The sequence below is a fragment of the Camelus bactrianus genome, chromosome 1 (assembly GCF_048773025.1).
Source record: "Camelus bactrianus isolate YW-2024 breed Bactrian camel chromosome 1, ASM4877302v1, whole genome shotgun sequence".
Classification (NCBI taxonomy): Eukaryota; Metazoa; Chordata; class Mammalia; order Artiodactyla; family Camelidae; genus Camelus; species Camelus bactrianus.
Window position 1 is genome coordinate 12,626,581 of NC_133539.1, and position 26,608 is coordinate 12,653,188.

At 37.8% G+C, this 26,608-nt stretch overlaps 1 protein-coding gene and 2 pseudogenes across 1 annotated transcript; 1 reads left to right on the top strand and 2 right to left on the bottom strand.

Annotated features, from left to right (window-relative positions):
* Positions 1 to 3,141: 3,141 nt before the first annotated feature.
* LOC123617304 (keratin-associated protein 13-3-like) lies at positions 3,142 to 6,963 on the bottom strand (annotated as a pseudogene).
* Positions 6,964 to 8,792: 1,829 nt separating this feature from the next.
* LOC105070258 (keratin-associated protein 13-1-like) lies at positions 8,793 to 9,616 on the bottom strand. The gene has a single exon (XM_010956602.3). The coding sequence runs from the start codon at positions 9,567 to 9,569 to the stop codon at positions 9,054 to 9,056; it is 516 nt and encodes a 171-aa protein (XP_010954904.1). The 5' UTR covers positions 9,570 to 9,616; the 3' UTR covers positions 8,793 to 9,053.
* Positions 9,617 to 24,594: 14,978 nt separating this feature from the next.
* On the top strand, positions 24,595 to 25,466 carry LOC105070259 (keratin-associated protein 13-2-like; annotated as a pseudogene).
* The last annotated feature ends 1,142 nt before the right edge of the window (positions 25,467 to 26,608 follow it).

The following is a 26,608-nucleotide window of genomic DNA, read 5'->3' on the forward strand; positions in this document are numbered from 1 at the left end:
TTAGATAACATGGACAGTAAAAAACTCCTTGATCTAAATGATATTGAAGATAAAAAACCAAAACTTAAAGATTTCAACCAATTCAGTGATTCGAGAGAATTTTGTGCATTAAGTGCATATATTTGATGAGAAGAAAGGCTGAAGATCAAGAAGTTAGAATAAGAGATAACAAGTTAAGACAAAAGAAAACAGAAAGAAGAAACAAGTTTAAGGTAGAAATCAATATAAGAGTAAAAAACTGCTTGTATAGAGTATAACACGGCCCAAAGTTGGTTCTTCAAAAATGGTAATGACAGTAACATTCAAATTGGAAAAGCAACATAGCACAGGGCTCCTCGAGAAAGCAAAGTAAGGAAATGACTTTTCCAAAACGCATTTGCAAATCATTTATTTACTAATGTCCCAAGTTAGAATCTGAATCTTATTCCTTCTTGCCAACCAAGTAGGGAAAATATTCTACTCAATATGATATCCTGTATGTATGTCCCCCATTTTCTTTCTTCGCCAAACCCTTTTTCAAAGTAGCCTTGATGGAACAAAATAAGAATTGATGAGTGTAGAGAAAGGTCATTCTCTAGCAAAACACTGAAATCAGTGCGTTTTCCTCAGGAACTCCTTCTTCTCAGACCATTGCAAAATGCAACCCATGTATTATATTGGTGCAATGTATACTTCCATAGATTATGTTTTCCAAAAAGAGAATTATTTATCCACATTTTAAAATATTGGGGGATTTTAAATTAAAATGTTGACTCTGAGCTGTGGAACTAATGGCTTCCAAACATGTTTGCAGATCCTCATTTCCATTTTCTATCTTATTTTTTTCAGGTCTGTGGTTTGTGGAACCATGATGTATTTTTAGATCCTACTTTTTCCACCCACCTAATTATTTTATGGGAGTTGCTTTTTAACTTACTAACCATCCGGAGGAGTCAACTTTGATTAATCATCTTAATGAGAAGGCAGGCATCAGAAGTTATGACTTGGGATATGAAGATTGATGCCAGCAGATGGTGTCTTGTCTATTTGTTATCTAGAAAATATTTCTATTATATTTACCCAGTGTAGACTAGGAGTCATTTACATCCCAGAAAGTGGTAAATATATCCAGTGGTGAGGTTTCATGACTAAGAGAGTAACATTCTTAAGAATGGGAGAAAAGTGCAGCTCGTAGCCTAACGTGAGACATTTTCCTGTTGTTTGGTAAATATATTTTCCTTCTCAGTAACAGACAACTTTCAACATATATTTACTGTCAGTCTGCTGATGAGACATTCTCTTGATTTATTTGCTTCAGTTTTGAAGCAAGCATTTTCTGAACATAGTACTCCAGTATGAAATCTGTGTTCTTTCAGAATTTTGACTATTTCGTTCAATTATCTTTGTAGATAATTCGTATTTCAGCGCTATTTTTTTTTAACAGATAGTCTGCTTTCTTCCTCAGGGAACTTAGATTCAGCAGATGTTCATGAGAGTTAGGTGTGGGTGGGTGTCAGAGGTCAGAGTTTCTGTATTACCCAACTTTCAGTTTGCAGCACTTTTGGACTTCGTTTTAGAACATTCTTAACATTTTCTCCCCAAATATATATTCTCCTCCATTCTCTCTCTTTTCTGTTTTCAGAGTTTCAAAAGCACAAGTATGCTCGATCTTTTCACTGAGATCCAGATTCTCTTAAATGCTGTTCTCTATTTTTCATCTCCTTTTTTCCCATGAATTAATTTAGATAAATGGTTCTCAACCAGGGGGGAGTTTGCCTTTTGTCCTCTAGGAAGTATTTGGCAATATCTAGAGAGACAGTTTTGGTTGTCATAACTGGGAAATTCTCTGATTTGCTTTAAATATCAATTTCCTCCTATTTAGAATAACTTGAATTTTAAATATATATCTTTGTCACAAGTCTATTTGAGGACCTAAAGAAATAATTAATAGGATGTTCTTTAAACCTTGTTATTAGTACTATTCAGGGATAATGTAATTTTGTAATTCACTTTTATTTCTCAGTACCAATTTCTCTTAATCTCATATGGTTTTTTGTTAAATATGTGGCTTGTGAAAGCTGAGATTGTTACCAAAAAAACTAAACATATAGTGTCTCCAACTTTATGCTGAGATCCAAATGAAATAGTCAGGTTTATTGATATAAAGGGATTGTTTTCATCTATATTTAGTTTGGCTTTAGGGAAGCGTTAAAGTGGAATCACTGATATTCTGAAGCTTTACCCTTCCCACTAAAAAATCACTGTCTGTATCTTCTCATACATACAGAAAAATGAATTACATTAGAAACTCACCATTAGAAGCATGAATCTGGTTGTTTTTAACAATACATATTGGATAAGCTCATTCGAATTTATTTAGGGTTCATGTGTATTTTTAAATTAGTCTTTCATTTAGTTTTTCTTCCATTTATTATCCTAATCATGTGACTCTAAATGTTACTCTTGTTCAAGAAATTCCCTACAAATCTGTCAACCTCACAGTTACAGTTCCCTAAGTCCACACAGATAAGACCGATGTTCTTTGAGAAAATCAAAGTTTATCCTGATCCTGAGACTTCTATTTGTAAAACTCTAGAACTTCAAAACATGGATGTCCAGTGACTATGGTTTGAATGAGAAAAATGTCCATCGTCCAGAGAAATTAGATCAAATCTATAACTTTTTAAACTTCCAAAATGTACACATTGAGTTTTCATTCTTCCTGCCAAATCTAACTCAGTACAAAGTCTGGTCAATAATGTATAAGCCATAATGTAAAGATATTTCAATGTCAGATTGGATTAGTTTATTGGTTTATAATCCCTTAACTTTTTATCCATTTTGGGCAGGAAATAAATGTAAATTCTTTCAGTAATGCTGATATTACACTCATTCTTTTGGATTAAATCACTAAATTCATCGGATTCAGGAGTCCGTCTCTTAGCCTGTTCCTTTCTGTTTCTACTCATTGCTCATTATGTGTTATTTTTCATCCCTCTATTGGAGGTAGGAAGCACTGTATAATAAGATGTGATTTGCCAATGGAAATAGTGAGCATGACAGAACTTTGAGTAGGCATTTTGATGACATTACTTAAAAAGTACTAGAACTCAACAAGTTGATCAGTAGAAACCAGAAACAGATGGGTTGGTTACAAGACGGTTAAAGGCTCCTAGCAGCAAAGTAGGTTGGATGACAGAAAGTGGGTACGTAGCCCAAGGTAGGGAATCCAGATTCCAAGCCAAGGATCTGAAGCCATGGAGCGACAGTCCTGTAAGTAGAGGCTCCTAGATCCATAGCCAAAAAGAAGCCACTTCTGGACCCAAAACCCAGGACACGATATAAATTGACTGGCAGGACTGCAGAGCAGGGAGGTCCTCTGGCAGTAGCAGAATGTCTGGCAGGGACTGGACATCACATGGCACCTGGTGGGCTCACAGCAGGTCTCCTGACAGCCTCTGTAGAGAGAGGAGCTCAGCTGGCAGGTGCTGGGAGAGCAGAGGTCCGTGGTGCAGACCAGGTTGCTGGGGTAGGAGGAGCCACAGGAGGAGCCTGGGTAGTGCATCTGGCCTCCAGGGGAGCGGGAGGAGAAGTTTCCAGAGCATCAGTTGTAGGACACGTTAACAGGAGATGTGAGTTCAAATGAGTGACAGTGAAATGGTTCCAAAGTCTAAGGTTATCTCATGGATGGAGTAATTTACACATTCTTGTCAATTGGTAAGGTACAGCACTGGTGCAATTCTCTCATATTTTGCACACCCTCTCCTGCATAGTGTAATTCATAAATCTCTTGCAGTTGACTAGCTTCCTAACTATTGTATTTATGAGTACTATAATTTATGACAACACAAAGCCAGTGTTTATTCCTATACAGAAATTCTAGAACCATTTGTCAGTCATCTTCATCCCATCTAGGCGAGGAAAACCCATTCTTTACTCCCTGGCCATGACTCCATGTACACTCCTGCTTTGCTCTGGGATTTTTTTCTGTCATTTTTCTACTGAGTCAAGTGATCAGTGGTGTGGCTTTGTTTTTTTATAAGGATGCTTCTAATGATTGATTCTACTTGTCACTACTGATTCATGGTCTTCAAAATTATTTTCCATCTATCACATATTATCATAGTGCTTCTCACATCCAAGGGAGGGACGAAAAATAACAAACAGCAATGGCTAGAAACGGAAAGGAACCAGGCAAACATTGAAAGACGAAATGACTCAAGAAGACTGAATTGTGTTAGACTCACAAGAAGAGGTTGATTTGGGCCATTGGGAGAGGGAGTGGGGATAATGGTGACAATGTGGGAAACTGAGAAAAGGAATGAAAAGACAGGAATTTCAGGTAACTCTTCTACTTGCTTTGAGACTATGGATCTAAATGCCTTTTAAAAAACACTGTTTGAAAGTGAATATAGTTTATGCATTTTCATATATTTTTATTTGCATCATAAAAATGTTTACAAATTTTAAAAGGACCTGAGGTCTGCATCCCAGAACAAATCAGCTGCTCTTCTGCTCCGACTGTGAATGATTTCTGTGCATTTTCAAAGTCAGTTTCTTTCCTGTAAATTCTTTCAAAACTATAAAGTATTTTTCTTTTCTCACTGTGTTCTCCAGTTTAGTTTTTCCTTTGAATAATACAGTATCTGAGTGCTAATTTCCAGTGGGTTAATTATATCAGGTAAACTTAGACTGAAATAAACACAGAAATTCTTCAGGCTGAAGGAAAATAATCTTAGAAGGAACATTACATTTTAAGAAAGACTAGAGAGAATATTTGCTAGTTGGATTCTCTAAGAAGCAGGCACTGAGACAGGAACAGAAGAACAAGAAGTTTGTAAGAGAGTAGCATCTGTGAAAGAAACAAAGCCATACCACTACCTTGCTCAGTCACTGACAAGGGGCTGCCGTGGGAAAAAAAAGAAAAAAACAACTGATTTGGCTTAAAATCTAAGGCAGATCCAAAGGAAGCCAACAGAAAAGGCTGTCAGCTAACCTCACTTGTCACAGCTGGACAGCTATTCCTTTTCTGAAGTGGCGTGATATGAGTTCCAGTGCATATCTGAACCTGTTACTGTCCTCCATTCGCACCTTGAGAGTCAACTCATCCGGAGAGAGATTCTCTGGTAGGTCTCTCTTCCTGAGGGGAAATTTGTGAGTGAGGTCAGTGGGATGAAGCACAGACCTGTCACTGCACGTGATCTTGGAGCTACAGCTGGTGATCATTATCTCCCTCCTTCACAGTCCGTTACACATCTGCCTCACCCTCAGTTACCACCTCTGTTGGTCGCAGGGGATTTTCTGGTGATATTAACCCGTGATCTTATTCTTGAGGAGTGTGAACCCTGGTAACCCTTTTTCTTGCTGGAGTTACTGCATATGGCAAATCAAGTCTGTCACTGGGCAGGAGGATTCGAGAGCCATCCAAGTAGATCAGCTGAGCTCCACACATAGTCCCTCCCACGCTCACTGTGTCACAGCAATCCTAACATTTTCTGCTATCAGGATCATCTACCCTTAGATAGATGGTAACTCTTTTGTTGTTGTTGTTGTTTGTTTGCTTTTTTGGCCGGTTGGTCCCTGAAACAAAAACCCAAAGTGCTCAGCTAACAGCCATCACTGTAGTTCAGTGAGGTCCTTGATGTGTCCCTCAGCAAGCCTGTCTCTGGGAACAGGGCTTCCATCCTTGGAAATTCCAGTTGCAGAAATAGGAAGCACAGAGCTCTTAAGTGGGTCACTGGGAATGATAGTGAGTGTATATTTTGAACCTAGTCTTCTGAGGGTATTATCTCCATGCTGACACTTCAGCTTTGCTGTCAGTGGGACTGTCGAATGCACTATCAGGCAGGTATCTTCAGGGTCCTATGGTTTTTGACTTAATCTGCAGATCCCCCTTCTTGCTGCCTCTACTATGAAGTGGATTTCCTGATTGGATGCCACGTGGTGAGGAACTCCGTGCTGCTGGATCAAGTTTTTCATTAGCTCTTGAATAATGGTGCTGTTGAGGTAAGCATGGGAAGAAGACAGATAGCTATGTGTCTGAGGATGAACCACTGGTTCTTTCAGAGCAGAAGGGGGCCACGCTCAACTTGCATCCAAGTGACCAGTTGGCCTTCTTGAGGGATAACACCGTCCTGGGAGTTTAGCATCACCCTCTGTTGCTGACAGACTGGACATTTGCTGTGACATTAACAATATCTGACTTGTAAGTGGGAACTTGTGCTATTGGGCCCATTCATAGCTTCTGTGGTCACTTACTCACATGCTCATCTTGCCAGCACTGCAGGGGCTGCTGGCAAACGCTCTCTAGCATCAACTGGCAGGCTCATTTGGTCTACTTGATTTTTCACTTCCTCTTCCATGGTGGATGCATTCTGGTAGGCCTTAAGAAGAAATACAAAGATCTTCACACTTTGAATCCACCTACATATATATGTCCATCCACGTGTCTCTAGACCAGATTTCATTGTTTCAAATCCTAATACTTTCCCTTCCACGTCTCTAACTAGCTGGTCAGGTCAATTGCCACTGTCCAGGGACCTAGACATATCACCAACTGGGGCCATTTTTTTCTTTTATACAAAGTAGATAGTCAGGTGCTGGGCATAAAATTCTGCCCATAGAGAAAATGTTTTTTCTCACCACAGTGTTTAAAGACATCCATGCAATGAGCCAATCCATCTGCAAGCTTAGCATGGTCTGTCTCCCTCCTCATTCAGCCGGTCATTTGAGGCACCGAATGTGACCACACATGTGATCTGAGAAAGGGGTGCTGGTGGTGCAGTCCTGGGCAGTGACATGGGGGTCTGGGCTCCTTCCTGCTCACGTAGCCTGATTTCCTGTTCTGCCTATGTTCACGCCTGTATAAGCTACTTCCATCCTACAATGGATTGCTGCTGAGTCTCCCTGACTTTATGACTTGGACGTTTCAGCAGAACGTACCTGTATGATGGACAGATAGAGATGCATGGTCACTTGTCCCATGGTCGCATTTTGTGTCTTTACAAGGCCCAGATAGTGTCCAAGCATCTCAGTTTTCAAAGGTAGATTAATTTTCCACTGCAGGTTATAAGACCCAGTTTTACAACTTGATTTGCTTGCATTGTGATTCTCCCACTGAAGTTTGCCATAAACTCCACATTGCAGTTTTATTTTATTTTATTTTTCTTCCCACACCACAAATGCCACCAACACCATATGGTCTGCCAGATTGTCTAGCCCAACCAATGGGGCTGCTTGCATCTGAACCTAGACCAGCAGAAGCCTTTTCTGTTCTTGGCATAGAGGGAGCTGTGTATGTAGGCCACAGAGGTATTTCTACGTGGGGAGTATGTTTGTTCCAGAACCCAAAAAAGCCTACCAGATGCTCTGTTTCTTTATTAGTAGTAGGGGATATAAAAGATTTAACTGTTTATTATATTTTTTGTATTTTTATGTTATATATTTAACACAAATATGTATTTTATATAAAATAAGAAAATATAACAATACACTATTTTACACAATCTTTGACAAAAACTTTATTTTATAAAGTATTTAGGAATGTTTGAACAGATAGACAATAGAGTGAAAGTAACCAAGCAGAAAGCCATTTCAACAGTATGACTGAGAGGAGATGAATCCTGATTAATGTGATCCCAAACTCAAGATATCCAAATAATGAAGTGAAAGATACCTATTATACATCACTAAATTGGTTTTCCATTACTAAGGCATATGAATTATAACTTGATCCCCAATAATTCCATGAATGCAAGTACCTTTGTACCTCTCTGCTTTGTTCATTTCATTTCATCCTCTCAAAATTCTTATTCTCTCCCACGCTGCTTGTGTCTTCACTTCTTATATTAGTCCCCATCTGTCATAAAATCTTGAATCTTGGTTTCATTTTAAGACTGGGACCTATAGCGAACTCTAGATCCAATTTGAGTCTTTACTTCCTTAGGTATCAAATAAGTAGTTCATAAAATGTGTGTTTCTCATGATTCTTTAGTGATCTGAAAAGTCACAAATAGGAAAACTCTTCGAATATTGCTCTTCATCTCTGTATAAAGGTACTGTCTTTTTGTTATTAGCTTTAGACTTTATCAGCATGTTACCTCCCTTAGAACTATATTGTCTTCTGAAATATTTGACCTATGGATATCAGAATGGCAACATAAAACAGAAGAACAAGCGGCATGCAAATGCATGTTGAGATATAAATGGAACAATAATTTCTGATGATATGAAAGTCTTGTTTTTTCCAGCCTCATTTATTTGCATCTTGGATATAAGGTGAAAATCTACATCTCATGAACCTAATTAATTCTTACCAAAGTTAATTGGCTTCCTTCTTACACCAATGGAGAAATTAATTACGTACAAAAGTCCTCAGTGAGACAAAGGGATATGGTTCTTTTTACTACCCAACACTGACTGACTCAAAGAAAGCTCTTTAAACTAATGTACAAAACTTTCATATAACCTAAAAATTTTCCCCACACAGTTGTAATTTCCAAGTTCCTTGTTTTTCTCTCTCAGTCAGCAAACATCAACTCCCCACACCCTTTGAAGGAGATGTGCTCTATGCTGCTCCTGAGATGATCATCCATGTAAAGTCTATGCATGTGGTATAAGGATTTCAGAAAACAGCAGTGTTGAAGAAGGGCACATTAAAAGCCCAAAATAAATTAGTTCAAAGCTACCGATAGTAGGTTTCTAAAGTTTGCTCTCAGAAGTGTAGTAAACTTTAACCTAAATACATTCCCCACCCCGCAAAAAAAAAAAAAAAAAAAGGAAACACCAAAACTTAGCCAGTTAAAACTAATAACAAAATTAGCAGCATATTTGGAAGCCAGAATAAATGATTTTATTAGATTATATTCATTCCATTAATTCATCCAGTAATATTAAACATTGAGAACATTGAGCTTAGTATATGTTACAGAGTTTTGGCCAGTATTTTATGACTGGACAAAAGGTGAAGAGCAGTTGATCAGAGCTTCTTTACCCCTGAAGATCATGAAGTTGATAAATGCTCTGTTTAGAGGTTAGACATATTGCTCAAAGCATCTGAATTCTCAACAAGCTGATCAATAGAAGCCAGACCGACAGGTTGGTCTGTAACAGGATGATTGGCAGCTCCTAGGGGCAAAGTAGGTTGGAAGGTAGAAACCGAATCCATGGCTCAGGGGAGGGAAGCCACAGACTCCACAGCCCAGGGGTCTGCAGCCATGGGACCCAAAGCCCAGTGAGTAGCAGCTTCTGGACCCAGCGCCCAGGGAGCAGCCTCTTCCGGACCCAGAGCCTGGAGACCTAGCGTAAGTTTTCTGGAAGGGACTGCAGAGCATGGAGGTCCTTGGGCGGTAGCAGGATGTCTGGCAGGGGCTGGATACCACATAAGACGTCTGGCACCTGATAGGCTTAGAACAGGTCTCCTGACAGCCGCTGTAAAGAGAGGAGTCCTGCTGGCAGGTGCTGGGAGAGCAGCAGTCAGTGGTGTAGACCAGGTTGCTGGGGTAGGAGGAGCCACAGCCGGAGCCTGGGTAGAGCAGTGGGTCCCCAAGGGAGCGGGAGGAGAAGCTTCCAGAGCAGCAGTTGTAGGACATGGTGACAGGAGGTGTGAGTTCAAATGAGTGACAATGAGAAGATTCTGAGGTTTAATGTCACCTCCTGGACTGGGGTGTTTTTATACTTTCAGCCGTGGGTGTGGCATTCTACAGACTTACCTTTCTCATGCTTGTAATCTTTCATTTCCAAATGTGTAATTCACAGTATTTTCTGTAATTGCAGATGAAAAATTCCTTTCATTTCATATTTATGAGTGAATTCACCTTGTTGTTAAAGCGCTAAGCTAATGACCTATTCCAATGTCAGAAATTCTATGACTATATGTCATTAATGCCATCTCATCATGACCAGGAAATCCCCTATTTTTCTCCTTGGCCAGGATTCTTTGTGCATTTGACTCTATATTTTGGCTGGTGATTGGTGCTTAATTGTAAGAGCAGGGATTAAGACAAAGTAAATTTTTTCTTTGTCAGTGGAACAGAGACATCCTATTTGTCACCAATGATCTTCTTTCCCTAAATTTATAAAATAATTTTTATATATTTTATTACACAGTATCTTCTCAAATTCTTTGGAAAGGGGAAGATAGGTCAGATAAATTGAACAAGAAATATGGTGGATCACAGAGAGAACCAGGACAAGTGTTTGGAGGCAAAATGACAAAGGACGTCTAACAGAGACTCAGGGTACACCACTTTGAGCATATGTGAAAAGACTCAAAGAGGAGTCTTTTAGAGGCAAGAGGATATAAGTAGTGACTTTATGGGGTTTTCCATCTCTGTGTAATTTAAGTTAAAATATTCAGTATCAGTGTCGTTTATGATTTTTCATATCTACATTGTTCTTTTTGTCACCTATATTTAAAATGTTCTATAGAGCTTGCTCTTCTGGAACAACTCCAATCAAGCAGTACCTTCGGATATTTTTACCTTCAGATTCTTTCATATAGTTTTCTTTTTTACAGCAAAACATACTTTTCCGCTACTTTACTTCTTTAAGATTATTTTTCCACTGTTAAATATCCAAATATCTTCTTTTTATAGAGATTTCCATTTCAGGCAAATCTGAACTAAAATGAAAACTGAAGCATTTTCTCCAGTTTAAAAAAAACCAATAATCTCAGAGGAGAACTTGGAATTGCAGGAGGGGAAAAAGAGGACTGAAATATAAGTAAATTTTGTCTAAATACTCATTGTGCACAATACTAATAAAATGAGTCTCAGTATATAGGTAGGAGTAAACAGTAATTAAGGATGATTGTTAAAATCTCAAGAAATTGCTTAAAAATTAAAAGCTTAGCAAATATATTGAAAAAGTAAAATTATAGCATTAAACCATTTTCTTAGCCCCTTCTAAAGCATGAAAGGGGACAAAAAGGACCATAAAAGATGCATCAAATAGCAACAAAACAGTAAATATGTAAGTAGAATCTGACTTACCAACAATTAAATCAAACACGACAAAATCATCCATAAAAAAGACTCAGAATTTCAGACTAGACTGAAAATCAAAACTATTTTCTATTTAAAATAGTTCTTCTTAAATATAAGGAAACAGAAAAGGGAAAAGTAAAGGATATATCAGGCAAAAGAAACAAAAAATGCTAGTTCTGCTTCATTCATCTCAAATTTTGCTGTATGATAAGTTTATTAGATTTTAAACAAAAACTTAATCTCACGATCTTTAAAAATTCTAAATTTTTTTCCTATGGGCTCCCAGCCACCGGGATAAAAGTCCTAGTCCATGCAATGCTGTGAAGGCCACACCTTTCTGAAATCTCTGTTTTCCAAACAATTTCTTGAAAATAGTTGCCTTATCACAAGAGTGGCTTATGGCCAACTCAAGGCAGGACCCGTCTTTATAAAAATAATGAAGTCAGCAAAATGTGTCTATAGTGACAGATCCTTCTGGCTGTCCTGCCAAGCTGCAATGACCTCTCTAACCCTCCTGACATCAATGTGGTCATCAGTGATAGCTGTTGAAATAATAGATCACAAAATCTCAGCTTCTCTATCAAATCCAGCCCACATAGGTTTGTTTATTGCAAACTACAGGTCTCCATAGGATTTTTATTAAACTCCAGATTAGTTGCTAATATTTGAAAATCAAAAGAATTCACATAAAATGTGGATTTGTGCCTTTCAAAATTTCTGAAAATCTGGTGACACCGGGCTGTTTTGCTTGCTGTTGCTTGGAACTGGATACAAGCTGCTCCATGCCTCCAGGGTGGGCTTCCTCTAACTCCCAACCACTCCAACCACTCCTTAATTTCAGTCACCAGTAGTCAGCAAGCCTGCACTACTGTTTTGTTGTGCTAGTTAATGTCTCTATCATCAACAGAGCAGTGAGCGATAGACTTTGGAGTTTAAGGCAATTGTGAGAACAAATTCCCCTGTGTACTTGAAGGATAGTCTTCCACATTTAATAGGAAAATATCATGCATCTGTGTTGATGAATTAGAATATAAAACATCAGTTATGAGACAAATTACAACTCAACTGGACCACCTCACTTCTGTGATCCTCTGATTTAAAATGCTCTATATGCCAGAAGAATTTGAGTTGGTTTTTATATACTGGGCAAAGACTTAAATCAGTAATGTCCACGAACCAACCTAAAAATAAATTCATAATTTTTAAAAAGCCCAGGTGATTGATTCCTTTCCAGGTTGCTCCACGTGTGATTTGACTGTACTATCATTGTTAAGTTAAAGGTTTAACATCTAGCCAGGAGGCCATAAGAGATGCTCATAGACATCTAAAATCATACTACATGCATGACAAGTGCAACCACTTTTGTACAGGAATTGTCTTTCCAAGAATACAAAGCATAACATTAAAAAGAGCGAAAAGGAAATCTGTTTTCTGTTTATAACATCATCATTCTATTGTAATGGGCAGTTCCTGCTAATAATATGCTGTACCCCTTCTTCTTGCCACTGCACAAATATAATAGCTGTGACAGATGCTGTATTTGGGAATGTTGAAGATGGATTTGGTAGCATTAATATCCATCCTGCAAGATGCAGCATCTTAGGGATTAAACAAAGGCTGCCTGTCACTACCCAGTGACACCGTGATGGCCTCATGGTGACTACTAATGATTCACTATAAATACGGACAAGAAGAACAGCAGTTTTGACGGACTATGATAGCTACAATTGGGAGGCAGAATAAAAAGGATGTTTTAGTTAAAAGTCATATGAATGGCATGTGAATATATGAGTGAGACTAAAGCAATCTTTGGCATATAGTAGGCATTCCATGAATATATGTCTATTGACTGTAATGAGAAGTTAGACAGCAGATATCTTAAATGAAATAAAGAGTGTAAGAGGCTCTGTGAATATTAGCTCCTTTTTGTTTGTTCTTTCTTTGACTGGGTAGCTGAGTGAGGGTTGACAATATCTATTAGCAGATTTCGAAGTTTTTCCACTAGAAGTTATGGGTTGGGTAAGACCCATGGGCTTGGATTTATCAGCTGGTATCAAGTTTTGGACTAGTGGGAAGCAGTGAGATGGGGGAAAGAGAACAAGAAGGAGACGTGTGTGTGAGCACTTTTCCTCTCCTGCTGCTTTGTAAAGGTTTGGACTCTTGCTGATCTTGGGGTGTCACCATCCCCTGCCTCATTTCTCTTTACCCAAAATCTCTGCTGGTTGAAGGCATGGTGAGTAGCTTCACAGAAGGCAGCTTTGCATTCTCTCTGCATTTGTTCATCTAACCACTGGAAGGTAACCTAGGGTTGAGTGAGCTTTCTGCTCCTTGATCTTCATCTCCAGAGGTGGGGGTAGGCAGGTTGGGGGTGGATAAGCATAAGGACTACATGGAGGGGAGAGCAGAACAAAGGATGCTAAAGAGGAAGAGTTTATTCCAAGGTGCTTCTGGATTTTCAGAGGCTTCAAAATAGAGGATACTTGAGGTTTCTTTGTTTCCTGGGTTTGTTCACCCTTGTAATTAGGCAGGAGCTCTAGACTGGAATGGAGCCCAGTTATCTCTGGAGTGAACTTGTTTTATTGTGCTCAGTTGGTTGAACATGGCAGTGGGTGGATGGTTGGAAGCACAGACATGGCAGAGGCAATGAGATCCCAATGTCTGTTGGAGACAACTGGAGAGAGCTCTGACACCTGGGAAACTTTTAATCTAGGGTTTTGGTTTTGGTTTTCTTGCTTAACTTGAGGTGTAAATTGTTTAACTCAGTTTATTCATTATACCATTTCATCGTTAAATTCTATGACGCTAAAATTTGGTTCTGGCAACATTTGCTGGTGTCAGAGTAGACTAAGGTCTTGATAAGAGTGGTTAGAGGGCTGCAACCTTAGTTCAGCCCATTTATTCCCAGGAAACTGTTAGGCACAGGGTTCCTTCTTTCTGTCCTGTGATCTTTCTCGATATTGACTTTTAAACTTATCTTCATACCAGGATTTGATTGATTTTTAAAGACTTGGAATTTAAGACGAACACATAAGGTAATCTCAGGGCACTGTGGAATGGGGTATGTTTCATCACTCAAGATTTTGAACTCTAGTGAATTAAAACATAGATCTCAGAGTCCCACCAGCACAACGAGTTGCTCTGGGGAGGGAACCTCCACTGCCATTAAGGAACAACGTAAGGCAGACAATAAAGCACACTCTGCTGTCAGAACCCTGGGATGCAGACTCTGGCCCTGCTTTTTCAGCACGGTTATTTGTGCCATTGACCCGAGCACTTCTTGCCCAGCTTTTCTCATCTGCGACGTGGGAATAATAGTACCTCCTTCGTTGGATTACTATGGGCATTAAAGGAGGAAATGCGTGCAAAATATCCAGAGCATGGCCTGGCAATTAGGAAGGAATATATGTAAATCTCTGCTCAAATAAATAAAACACTTCCCATGTGGTGCTGAGGAATCAAATTTAAGAATCCCAGCTATAAAACTCTTAAGTACATTTTTATCGTCTGAGCCATTCTTTGGCAAAAGAGTAAAATGTTTCTGATTAAATGAGAAACTTGGAATTTCAAAGAATACCGTTGATTAAAAATAACAGCATGACAGCTACAATCCTGTGGAGAAAGCACTGCTTTAAACCTTTACGGGACTAGTCAGCAGCTCGAAGCCAGTGATGAATGACTTCCTAACTGAATGGCTTCCTGTTGTGCTCACGTGCTCTGTCTCTTCTTTTATCTTTCCTTCTCTAACTTCCCTTTCTCTCTCATTTCCATCCATCTCTTAATTTCTCCTTTTTCTCCTCCCCATTCTCTCTTTTCTCCCCTTTCTATTTCATTTGCCATCCATCTTGGCTTAGCTTTCTGAACTGGTGACACTCTCAAGGAAATATTTCTATTTGTTTCATGGATGGAGGAAAATGGATGCTTCTCTGTGTTTATTTTCAAGAGTAGTTAAACATTTCTGCTCATTTCTCTTAAAATGCTTGAAATGCAATTAGCTGTATTGCTATTTGGTTTAATTTTAGATTGGAAATCATTGAATGAAAAATTTCCAGCTCCCATTTTAAATGTTGAAACCTCAGTGCAGGAATGCCTTTTTCATGAAAGTAAACAGTTTCAAGATGATTTGCAGCTGGGACCCTGGTGAACCTGTGCTCATGACTGTCCACATCTGACTTCCACAGCATTAATCTGTTTCCTGCAGGGTGCTTTAGGAATCTTCAGCTTTGTACATCACATCTTAATCCACCAGACTGGAAGGACCTAGATGAGAAGGATAATGTCCTTTTCTCAGTGTCTGGTTTGCAGAGGACTTTCAGTAGCATTTATTAAAAAGATGAATACAGGCACTCAGTATTGACTTGATTATTTTTACAGTTTGACAGTTGAAAATATGTGATTATTGCTTCATGAACTGAGATTTTGCTGCCTGGCACCTCAGGAAACAGAAACAAAAGAGCAAGGTATCTTGTCAATGTGAGATGGCAGAGAGTGGGAGGTGGCAGGGGGCCCTGCTGTGTTGCATGGTGATTATTGCATTACTGGCCGTGAAAACAGCCACCTTCATTCTATAAATGAGAAAGGAATGATCCGTGTCTCTTAAGGAAATGAATAAAACATATTCAGCCATGTCTCTGCAGGGGAAAATTAATTTTATTTTAATTAGATAACTGATTAGTAAGACCCCAGAGGACTTTACCAGGATGTTTTCTTTGTATACCACCCCTGATGATGTCTTTATAAAGGGGAAAATTCACTCCAATTCCTCACTAAACCCAAAGAAAGCTGAAATTGGGAAACTATAGCTGATCAACTTTGTACAATGCCTCTTTTTCTACTTTTAATGACTACTTGTCTCTGCTTATGACTTGAACTGTGCCCTCCAAAATTCATAGGTTGAAGTATTAACTTCAATACCTCATAATATGGCTGTATTGTAAAAATAAAGTCTTTAGAGACATAATCAAGTTATAGTGAGGTCATTATTGTCAAAAGAGGTGGGGGTCCTTGTTTCTCAAGAACTGAGTGACTCCCTATGCCCAGTGTCTACCAAGTTTCTTCTGGCCACCAGGGAAACTTCCAGCCATGCTGTGCCCACTTAGGAGTGCCTTCCTCATTTGTCTATCCAGAAGATGAGACTGTGAGCTTGGGGCTGTGGATCTGGGATGTTTCCTACCACTAGTGATGAATGTGGCTTCCTTGACAGTCCTACTGTTTTCTCCAGGAGAGGTCAGTTCATTTTATTCTCAACAATCTGTGTTCAGAGGTCTACAAGTCAGCATGACACATTTCTAAGCTCTCAAACAACTAATTTTAAAGCACTTGATTACTAAGGAAATTTCACGTCTCCTAACTCAGGAGCTGCCTGTCAATTTCCAAGAAATTAGACCTTCAAAAGCCATCATTTATCACTAACAAAAGCTTTTTAATTCACCAACAAGCAATGCTACTACAAGAAATCTGCAAATTGTTACTTCTGAAATCCTCTTTCTCTCTCTCTCTCTCTTCCCTCCCACCTCTCCCCTTCTCTTCCTCTCCCTTTCTCAGAACACATTTTATTTTTCCTACTTTCTGGATCATCTCTTTCTAGGATGTCACAAAGGAATAGAAAGATTTCAGCTTATTTTACCATGGTTTGCTTAACTTAGCACAAAAATCAGGTTCAAGTGCCTATATTTATTTTAGTGTGTTCTGTGTGTCTTTAGTCAGTTTTCTTTGGTGTGAAAATACATTGATCCTGCTTCCCCCAAAGAATACCATGTAGCTGTGAGATATAGAATTTCTGGAGGATATGCAAGCCAGGTGCCCCAGATATTGAAATCATTGTTATAGTTAGATTCTCCATTATCTCTCTCTCTTTTTTTTTTTTTTCTTTTTTCCATTCTTGGTCTCTATCAAAACTTGGAGCCCCAAGCAAGATTTTTTTTTAAAGTCCAAACAATAAATAGTTTCTCCCCATCCCTTGCGAGATAAAGCAATGAGTACAACTTGAGAAATGTGCTGAGAAAAGATCTTTCTTTTGTGCTAGCTGTTCCATTTAAGACCTAAGTGTTATCTCAAAGAAGCAGAATCCAAATTCAACGTAAGGTCAGAATACAGTTCTTGTCATCCAGAAATCTATTTCTAGCTCCTGACAGAGTCAGAATTTGGGAGAATTTGGGAATGGATTTGATACTAATAATTCAGATGTTATTCATTAAACATTCATTTGTTTATGTTATCTCTGGATCAACTCATCTGCTCACAATGAATAAAATACCCATTCTGTGTAAGAAACTCATAAGAAATGAATAGAATGAATGAGTAAATGAAAAGACTAATTTTAGAGTAAAACAAACCTGAACTTGAATCTTAATTCCATTACTTATAAAAGTGCCCTTACATAAGTTGCTAAATTTTTTTTTTTGTCTCTGCTTCTACATCTGGAAAATGAGAATGATAATGACATGCATTTCTTGTTTGTTAAATTAATTGAATTAGTTTGTCGATGTAAAATTCCTGGCATACGGTTGCTTTTGTTGTTGTTTGATACATACTGCACCTTCTACTTTCTTTCTTTCCCATCTAACTTCTGTGCTATTCCAAATCCTTTTCTTTGATCTCTCTTTACCTAAAAATACTTTTTGAACTAAATTTTCTCAACTTCTTAGTGTTTGTGTCTATGGCCTCTCCTATATGACCTTGCTTTTGACAATTAGGAGTCCTGAACTTGCTTCTTTATGACTTTGTATGTTTATAAAGCATTTTTTGCATGGCATGCAAATTAGAAATTAAAATAATTTTCAGGGTTGACTCAAAATAGTGTGAAGTTGACAACTATATTTGAACCAAGGGAATCTTGTCAGAAAAGCTAGAAAGCCTTCATGAGAACTGTTACTTGAGATGGATCTGAAGTTCAACTCTTTGGAGTTCAGTTGAATCAAAAGAAGAGGAAGTTATTAAGGAAGGATTCAAGGATTTGTAAAATGGTAGAGAATCAGGATGGAAGATTTTGTTTTTTTCTTTTAAGTAATGTAGAACATTTTTGGTATCATGGAAGCCTAGGGGGTCATGAATTTGTAGTAGATTTTAGGTATGGATTTTTCTGATTTGGTTCAATCATACACAGGTAACAGTCTAATTAAAGTTTAGTTTCAACAGAATTGGATAACTGGAACCAAAAGTAGGTCCTGAGCACACTCCAACCCTAATTATTCCAAAATTTCTCCCTTTGTTCTTCTAATATTTCTTCATTGTTTATCCTTCCTCTAATCTTTTACTCTCTACACTCTCAGCCATCTTATCCATCTTTCTTATTACTGAAGCAGTACGATTAAGGATGTAGATTCAACATAAGTTACTACAAGATATTGAATATAGTTCCCTGTGCTATACAGTATGAACTTTCTTTTAAATCTGTTTTATATCTATTAGTATCTGCAAATCTTGAACTCCCAATTCATCCTTTCCCACCCCTTCCCTCCTGGTAACCATAAGTTTATTTTCTATGTCTGTGAGTCTGTTTCTGTTTTGTACATAAGTTCATTTGGCTTTTTTTTTTTTGGATTCCACATATAAGTGATATCATATGGTATTTTTCTTTCTCCTTCTGGCTTATATTCAATATCTTGTGCTAACTTATGGTATAAAAGAGTATGAAAATGAATATATGTATGTTCATCTATGACTGAAGCATTAGGCTGTATACCAGACACTGACGCATTGTAAACTGACTATACTTCAATAAAAAATATATATACACAAAAAATAAAAAAACTAAAAATTAAAAAATAAAAAGAGTGTAGACTCAGATAAAGCTAAGATGATATGTAGTCTCTGCTCATCTGTAAGAGGATATAAATTATTACAGAACTACTGTGAATCAAATAGGAGAACTTATTCCCCATGTGTAATGCTTAGCGCAATGTCTGGCCCATGTAAAATGCTTGTTGCGTGTTTTTCACTATTGTTATTTTATTAAGAGAGAAAATTGAGGTTCTACGTTGCGTTCAATAATTAGTCATTAGACTGTCTAATCTATTTTACCTGCTTTTAAAAAAAGAACTAGGAATACTTTCCTGTATGTTTTTAGTTTCAAAGAAGTCTCCAGGACTCTCACCTGCTGAAGTGAGGGAATGATAGCTAATCCAGTGATGTCATAGTTTAGATCTGAATAATCACAAGCATAGCGAGGGAAAATTCACATTCTACGGCAAATGGCAAATATAGTTTACAACTTTAAGTGAACAAGCACATCTTAACAAATATGTCTTCCTATGTAACAAAGATTCATAGCTTTCATATTTCAAAGTCTAGAGTTCTTAAACTATTATAATAAACATTTCAGTATTATGGGAAATTAATTTGTACTTTTTGGTAAGTAAAGACATTATGATGAGGTTTAGAGTATATATAGATTTAGTTTATATTGAATAGCACTGGTTTGTGAATATTTTAAAACATTCCCTCTTGTATTTGTAAATAAGATGGATGTCTTTCCCATATGGTGCTTTACTTTTGCAAAACACTTGTGCCAAGAGCCTCTTAATTTTTTTTCTCTGTAAGTGCTGTTGAGGTTTTAAAGCTTGTGACATTAAACATGACTTGATGCAGGTGACTCAAAGATACTGAGATTTCCAAAAATTCTATATCATCAATATTATGGAAACAAATACTAAACCAACAAAAGGAGAACATAGTAGAGTGACAAATAATCACGATTTTCTGATGAAGGCATTGTTTGCTAACACTGTTTAACGCCTGGTGATACCTGATTTGCAGATATTGTTTAATGCCTTGGTAACCATCTGTAATGATTAACTTTAGTGTTTCCACTTGGCTCAGCCATGATTTCCAGTTGTTTGTCAAACACCAATCCAGATGTTGTTGTAATTAGCATATAAATCAGTAGATTCGGAGTAAAGCAAATCACCTTCCATAATGTGGGTGAGTTTCATCCAATCAGTTAGAGGCCTTAAAAGCAAAGAGTGACATTTCTTGAAGAAGAAATTTTTCAGGCTTCAACATAGAAACCCTGCCTGAGGTTCCAGCCAGCCGTTTTATAGGATTGACTTAAGACTGCCTCATCACGCTGAATTTCTAGCCTGTTGGTCTGTTCTGTAGATTTCAGACTCAGTCACATAAGCCAGTTTTTAAGAATAAATCTCTCTCTGTCTCTGTATAAACACACACTCAAGATATACCTACACGTTATATATAAATGTGTGTGTGTGTGTATATACATATCTTGTATAAAGATATACATTTTATCTGTGTATATATACACTCACATATCCATTATATACATTCATCACATGTATGTTTCTGTTTCTCTGGAGAACTCCAATACACTCTCCAAGAAATAGATGATTTCTTTAATGTTTGTTGTCAGTATCCTCTCTAACCAAATTAACCATGTGCTTCTTGAATCTTGTTTGAACTTCACTAGGGACGGAATGTAACTTCCTTCACAAGCAGTCAAGGAACAGGAATATAACCAATATTTTATAATTACTTTAAATAGAATATCATCTATAAAAATATTAAATCATTAAGTTGTACCACTGAAACTAATATAACATTGTAAATCAACTATACTTTCTTTAATTAAAAAACAAGCAAAAGTAAATAAAAATGTAGTCATTTGAAAACTCATGGAGACTGAATTATTGGAATATGAATTTTACCTTGGGGTCAGAGAATTTTGCAATTATCAGGACCTTTAGCTGCCATCTAGTCATACCTTTGATCAGATATGAAATAGCCAAAAGTAAGTGGCTGTAATTCAATGTTGTTTCCATCATAATATACTAAAACGAATCTTTATCAGTGTAAGAAATCAGACATTGTAATCCATGGTTTCACACACTAGCATCTCTTTGGTAGGTTCCTAGTTAGGCTCTGTTTCTGTTTTGCCCACAGTGCTGAACTTAAGCAAACAAAACAAGAAAGAGCATAGAGTTGACTATGTTACTGGACTCCCTTTCTGGTTGGCTAAGACTTTTTTCCAGCTTAGGCACATCTTTGAAAAATTTCAAGATGGAGATTTGAGAAGTGAGCTTTGAAAACAGAAAAGGAGTTGGGTATTTTTCAGTCCTCCTAGAAGAGTCAGAAGTATTTATCAGCTGACAAGCCAACTGAAGATTGAGGAATTCCACTAGCCTCCACTGGTTAAATGATCCATCCAGCATCCAGGGAATGATCTTCACTTCAGATGCGAGGTGAAACCTATCACCATATTCCACCACCTTAGTAACACACTGCTAAATGCGGCACCAAGAGCAAGTGAGGTAGGACATTGGCCATGCATGTCTGTAAAAGATAATGGCAGTCAAAGAACTGGAGCCATCTGTTCAGCTGGAGGCCATCACATTTAATAGGATTCAAAAGATGTTTGGTTTCTTAAAAAAAAATAAAAACTTTTAATAAAGATAAGCAATAAAATTTGATTTGAATAAATGTCTGAAAGAGGGCAGGAATATTTGTATTTTATCTTTTAAAAACGGTTTTCATTTTTCAACAGGTAAATTTGAGTGTAAGACGATCAGAGATGCCTGTAAGCAGAACCCATTAGAAGTCAGCTACACTGGTCCTTCCACTTAAAATAAAAGTTATGGGGGCAGGAGATAGTGCAGTGGTAGAGTGCGTGCCCAGCAAGCACAAGGTTCTGGGTTCAATCCCCAGTACCTCCTTTGAGAATAAACAAATAAATAAATCCTAATCACCCCCACCCCCTATACAGTGCTGTATGTCAATTATATCACAATAAATGGAAGAAAAAAAAATTAATAAAATAAAAGTTATGAATGATGCAGTCTGGAAATGGGTCCATTTGAAGCAGGAAAAAGCAGCAGTGGTACAAGAGGAGTGTCAGTCTCAAGAAGAATCTCTAACAACGAGGCAGGATGATCTCTGGAAAAGCAGCCGCCCGGGATAGACTTGCACATGTGCCTGGGAGAGAGGCCAGGGCAGAGGGGCCAAGCGGTTTATCTCAAGTTCCTTACAGAGAAGTGGTCTTTTAACTCATTCTTAGCAATAATGTTTAACAGATAGATCATCTGCTGAGTGAGAGAATTAGGAAAGTAAAATCTTAGTGAAGAATAGCTGTTATGAAGGAGAACCTTTGGGGAAGGGGTAATCCGAGGATCCTGTAGGTCTAGGTAAGGTGGTTTAAGGCCACAGAAGAAAAGTGAACAGGAAGGGATAAAGGGGTAGGTAGGAACATGTGGATTTCTGCTCTTTTTATTGTTACTTAGTATTTGCCTAATTTGGAAGACAGTCAAAGACTCTGAAAACACATTGCAAAACGGATCATCATCTTTAAGACTGAGCTGCATTAATACGGTGACCTGGTAAAGCCATCACTATTCAAGTGATTCAGATCATAATCTCCTTGTGGCTGGTAGACACGCTAATGTTTGTTTTATTCTATGTAATGTTGGTATTTCCGTATCCCTCTATTTCTCAAAAAAAAAAAAAAAAGATTTTCCAATATTGCATTTTTCCTCTGACTTATCCAGATAGTGGTTTTTTTTTTTTCCTCTTAAACAAACTGCCTGTGTATACAGAGCACACAGAGTACTTTATTAGTTCCTGGATGCACTTCTCAACTGTGCAAGCCATTCTAGTTTTCCTTTGCTTTTTCTTCCTTTCAGAGGGACACATTTATTAGCATTTATGAGTTATTCATTAGCATTTGTACAAAGTGCACCAATGACTCTAATGAAAAATGTTAAGCTACTTAGGAATGAGTTGGGGGGAATGTTAATTGGAAATGACTTATCCCCTAGTTGTTTTAGTGTTAATACCCAGACACAGGGAGCTGGCCTGGAAAAGCAAGAACTTCTGCATATTAGAACATCTTTTTTTTTTTTTTATTTTAGCAGAATCAACTATTAATAGGAAGAGAAAAGTATTACCCATGCTAAAGGAGTTAAGGGCTGGCATTATAAGGATTCCCATGTGTTGGGGGTGGCACATACATCTTTAGTAAATTTAATAGCTATCCGCTCGTAAAGTATAGCTTATTTTACTTCAGTGAATCAGAGTGACGGTTTAAGTATTGCACAAGGGCACTTCACGTGATGCATGCCACATTTTGGATTCTGCATGGGAGAGATAATCATAAAACAAAGTAACTAAGTGCTCTGAAGCAGCGTGCTTTGGAATAAAGCAACTTAATTTTCAGGTAGTTAAGGAGCTCTCTCTTCAATGACAATTGTGAATGCCATTTCCCTTAGTTAAACCAAATAAAATGTTAGATTCAAAAGAAGACAAATGGGCACATACCAGACAAAAAAAGCCCTTTTTCTTTTCTTTTCCCCTCATTAATCTAAGTATGGATTGCACTGGTTCTTTTCTCTTTCTTGGGCTAGAAAGTAAGATATACTTTAAATGTATAAAGGCCAATGATGCATGGAATTCTACTAGTGAGCACTATTCAATGCAAATATTCTTAGGAGAAGTAAATAAGGCTTTATTAGGCATTTATATCTTCATATAAATAAACTTAATAGCTTCTCTTCTGAGACAACTTAAAGTTGAATTTGCTTTTATTTTTGCAGAGTATTTGAATCTTGACTCTGCAAAAGGAGACCATGGTTCGGCTTCAATTTTGTTTCTAGCTTACTGAGCAATTAGAAGAAATCTGTTGAACCTCTCTGAGACAATTTTTTATGTGTAGGTTGACCAGAGGATTTTAAGGACCCATGTAGCTCTAATATTTCAAGTTAGTTATTTCAGAGAATGTTAACCATTCCTAAAATTTTAAGTATAAATAATTAATTGCAACTAAGACTCTGTCCTTCCATCAAAGAATAAAACAAGACAAAAAAACTATGAACTTGTTTAGGGCATAAACAGAGAATAATGCCTGCTACAAGATAGGCATATCAGAAAATATATGGAGAGATTCAGGTCTAGCAAACACTTCTATTCAAAGTCTCACTCCGAGTTGTATTTATTGTTTCCTAAAAGAGCATCCTCTAAGGAAACATTTTAAGCTTCTATTCATTTTAATAAAGTCCATTGGCTTGAACACCAAGGATGCTGTCTGCACCCCTTAATTCTGATCATGAGCTCAAGACATGAGTAAGCCAACCATATCACAGAGAAGGCAGGATAAGAGCTTTGCCAATGAATCCACAATTTAATTAAGCTAAATTAATGGCTATCAAGAATTATACGGATTAATTCAAATAGAAAAAAGTAAAGGTTTCAGTGGATAGATTAGTGAGACTAATCAATGGTGTTAACATTTGGAGAAATACATTATAATTTGCTTGCGAAGAAAAAGACAAGCTATTTTGAAATGCTAAAACTGATGCTTGTGATACCTAATGGACGTGAAGGAAAAGTATGTCACTCCCGCTGGTAGGACAAGGACACACTGCACACATGAGTGAAAAGGGGGAGGATATTTAGAAGTGTGAGGGCTCCTAATTTTGAAGGTCAAATCATAGCAAATTCCTGGGGAAAGGAACTGAGTAGTTTCTTTCCAAGTGTATCAGAGTGATTCAAGTACAATAAAGTATGTGAAAACGTGATAAATTGGACTTAAGCAATAACCTAGAGAAGTATGCTTGTATAAAATGGTGAGCAAGGAGGAGCAGGCATCCATCTGGACAGTGACGCATCCAGGTCTAAGAGTATATATACACTAGAAGGTCAGGTCGTGACATTGAAACTCAGTCTCCTCAGTGTAACTCAGCTGAGCTCACACCTCCTGTCACCATGTCCTACAACGGCAGCTCTGGAAACTTCTCCTCCCGCTCCCTTGGGGGCCACCTGCGCTGCCCAGGCTCCTCCTGTGGCTCTTCCTACCCCAGCAACCTGGTCTACACCACTGACCTCCACTCTCGCAGCACCTGCCAGCCCTCCTGTGTGGTGTCCAGCCCCTGCCAGACATCCTGCTACCGCCTGAGGACCTCCAGGCTCCGCAGTCCCTGCCAGACAACTTATGCTGGGTCTCTGGGCTGCGGGTCCAGCAGAGGCTTCTCCCTGGGTTCTGGATCTAGAAGCTGCTGCTCCCTGGGCTATTGATACAGAAGTTCCTCCTTATTGGGATGGGGATCCAGTGTCTTCAGACCCCTGAGTTTTGGAGCCCATGTCTTCCCTTCCCTGAGCTATGGATCCAGACTTTGTCTTCCAACAAAAGTTTGGCTTCCAGGAGCTGCCAGCCTTCTTGTTATAGGCCAGTTTATAGATCAGCTTTCTGTAAATCAGCTTGTTGAGTTTCTAGACCTTCTGAGCAAAATGTTTCAGTCTCTTCTTAGAACTGCGATCATAGCCTTTTCCAGCAATGTTAGCTAATCCATCTCACCATCAGCTCTTCACCCTTTCTCAGGCATCAAGCACCGGCTGACAGACTAGTTCTTTCAAATGGTGAAATTAATGAATGACCAAAGTATTGGGTTCAATGTCTGTAATTTTGTTAAAATAGTTAATTCAGAATTACATAAATTATTTGTATAAAATATGTGGAAATTCTCTTTTGTTTGACCTAATAAACTCATTCACCTTTGCATCTGATATGTTCTCATTGTTCTTCATTCATTTTAAGGGTTTGATTTGTCATCTATCTTTGGGGCTCTGGGCCCTCAGAGTCCTTTCCCTGGGAATAGGTTTAGATTTCCCCAGCAAGTGGTGTTGGGACTGGTATATGGGAAGTTCTCTCTAGCCACTGCCTAAGAGCTAACAGGTGTACATGTCTTCCACAATCAAAGCTGGTAGAATTTTTATTCTTGACAGTATGCTCATAATGCAGTCAACATTCTCATTGTGTTTTCAATGAGGACACCTTATGCTGACAACCATATTTGATTTTAATCTTATGTTTTCAAAGCAGTATAAGTTAGAGTTTGTCCAGAAGATGTCAACTTGGTGATGAAATATTTATAAAATATATTATATAAAAATATTTATATAAATCTGATGTTTTTGTAAGAAAAAGAGAAACTATGAAGACCACTGATTAGAGGACATTATGGTTGTATTTAAATACATGGGAAATGGATTATTATAAAGTGTGTATGTGAGAGAGAGAGAGAGACAGAGAGAGAGAGAGACAGAGACAGAGAAAGAATCTAAAAATTTTAAACTGTGAGTAATGGGAAAAGAGTTGTAGAAACATGTTGGCTGGTTGTAAATATATATATGAATTATAAATTTATATAATTATAATCTGGGTACATTTCTTTGAGGTTTTTGAGTTCCTCAACAAGTAGAAAATCCATAAGCCCTCTTTGTTTTTGATTAGTGACTTCTGCTTTGAATTGGAGGAATAATTAGATTACTTCCAATGCTCTGAATCTAATAACTTGCTTCAGCATCCTTGGAATCCACTGCTCAACTGATAGTAAGTAGAAAATACATTCTTGTAAGATACTATTCAGATCTGAAACAGGACACTTTGTGTTCATTTTAATGTGAGCAGATTATTTGTCTCAGAGGCTAAATGGAGAGTTAGAATTCAGTTAAAATTTTTTTATAACATATTTAGTAGTAACTGATCATGACTGAGAGAGTAACTCTCAAAGATTATCATTTGCTCCAATCATGTGCTATGAGGGTTTATTAATTTGTCTTCCTTCTTCCTCAAGCTTTTCCTGGTTGAATCTGAGAAAAATTGGCTTTTTCCTCATATATATGAGACAGTTACGGGCTAAGCAGGA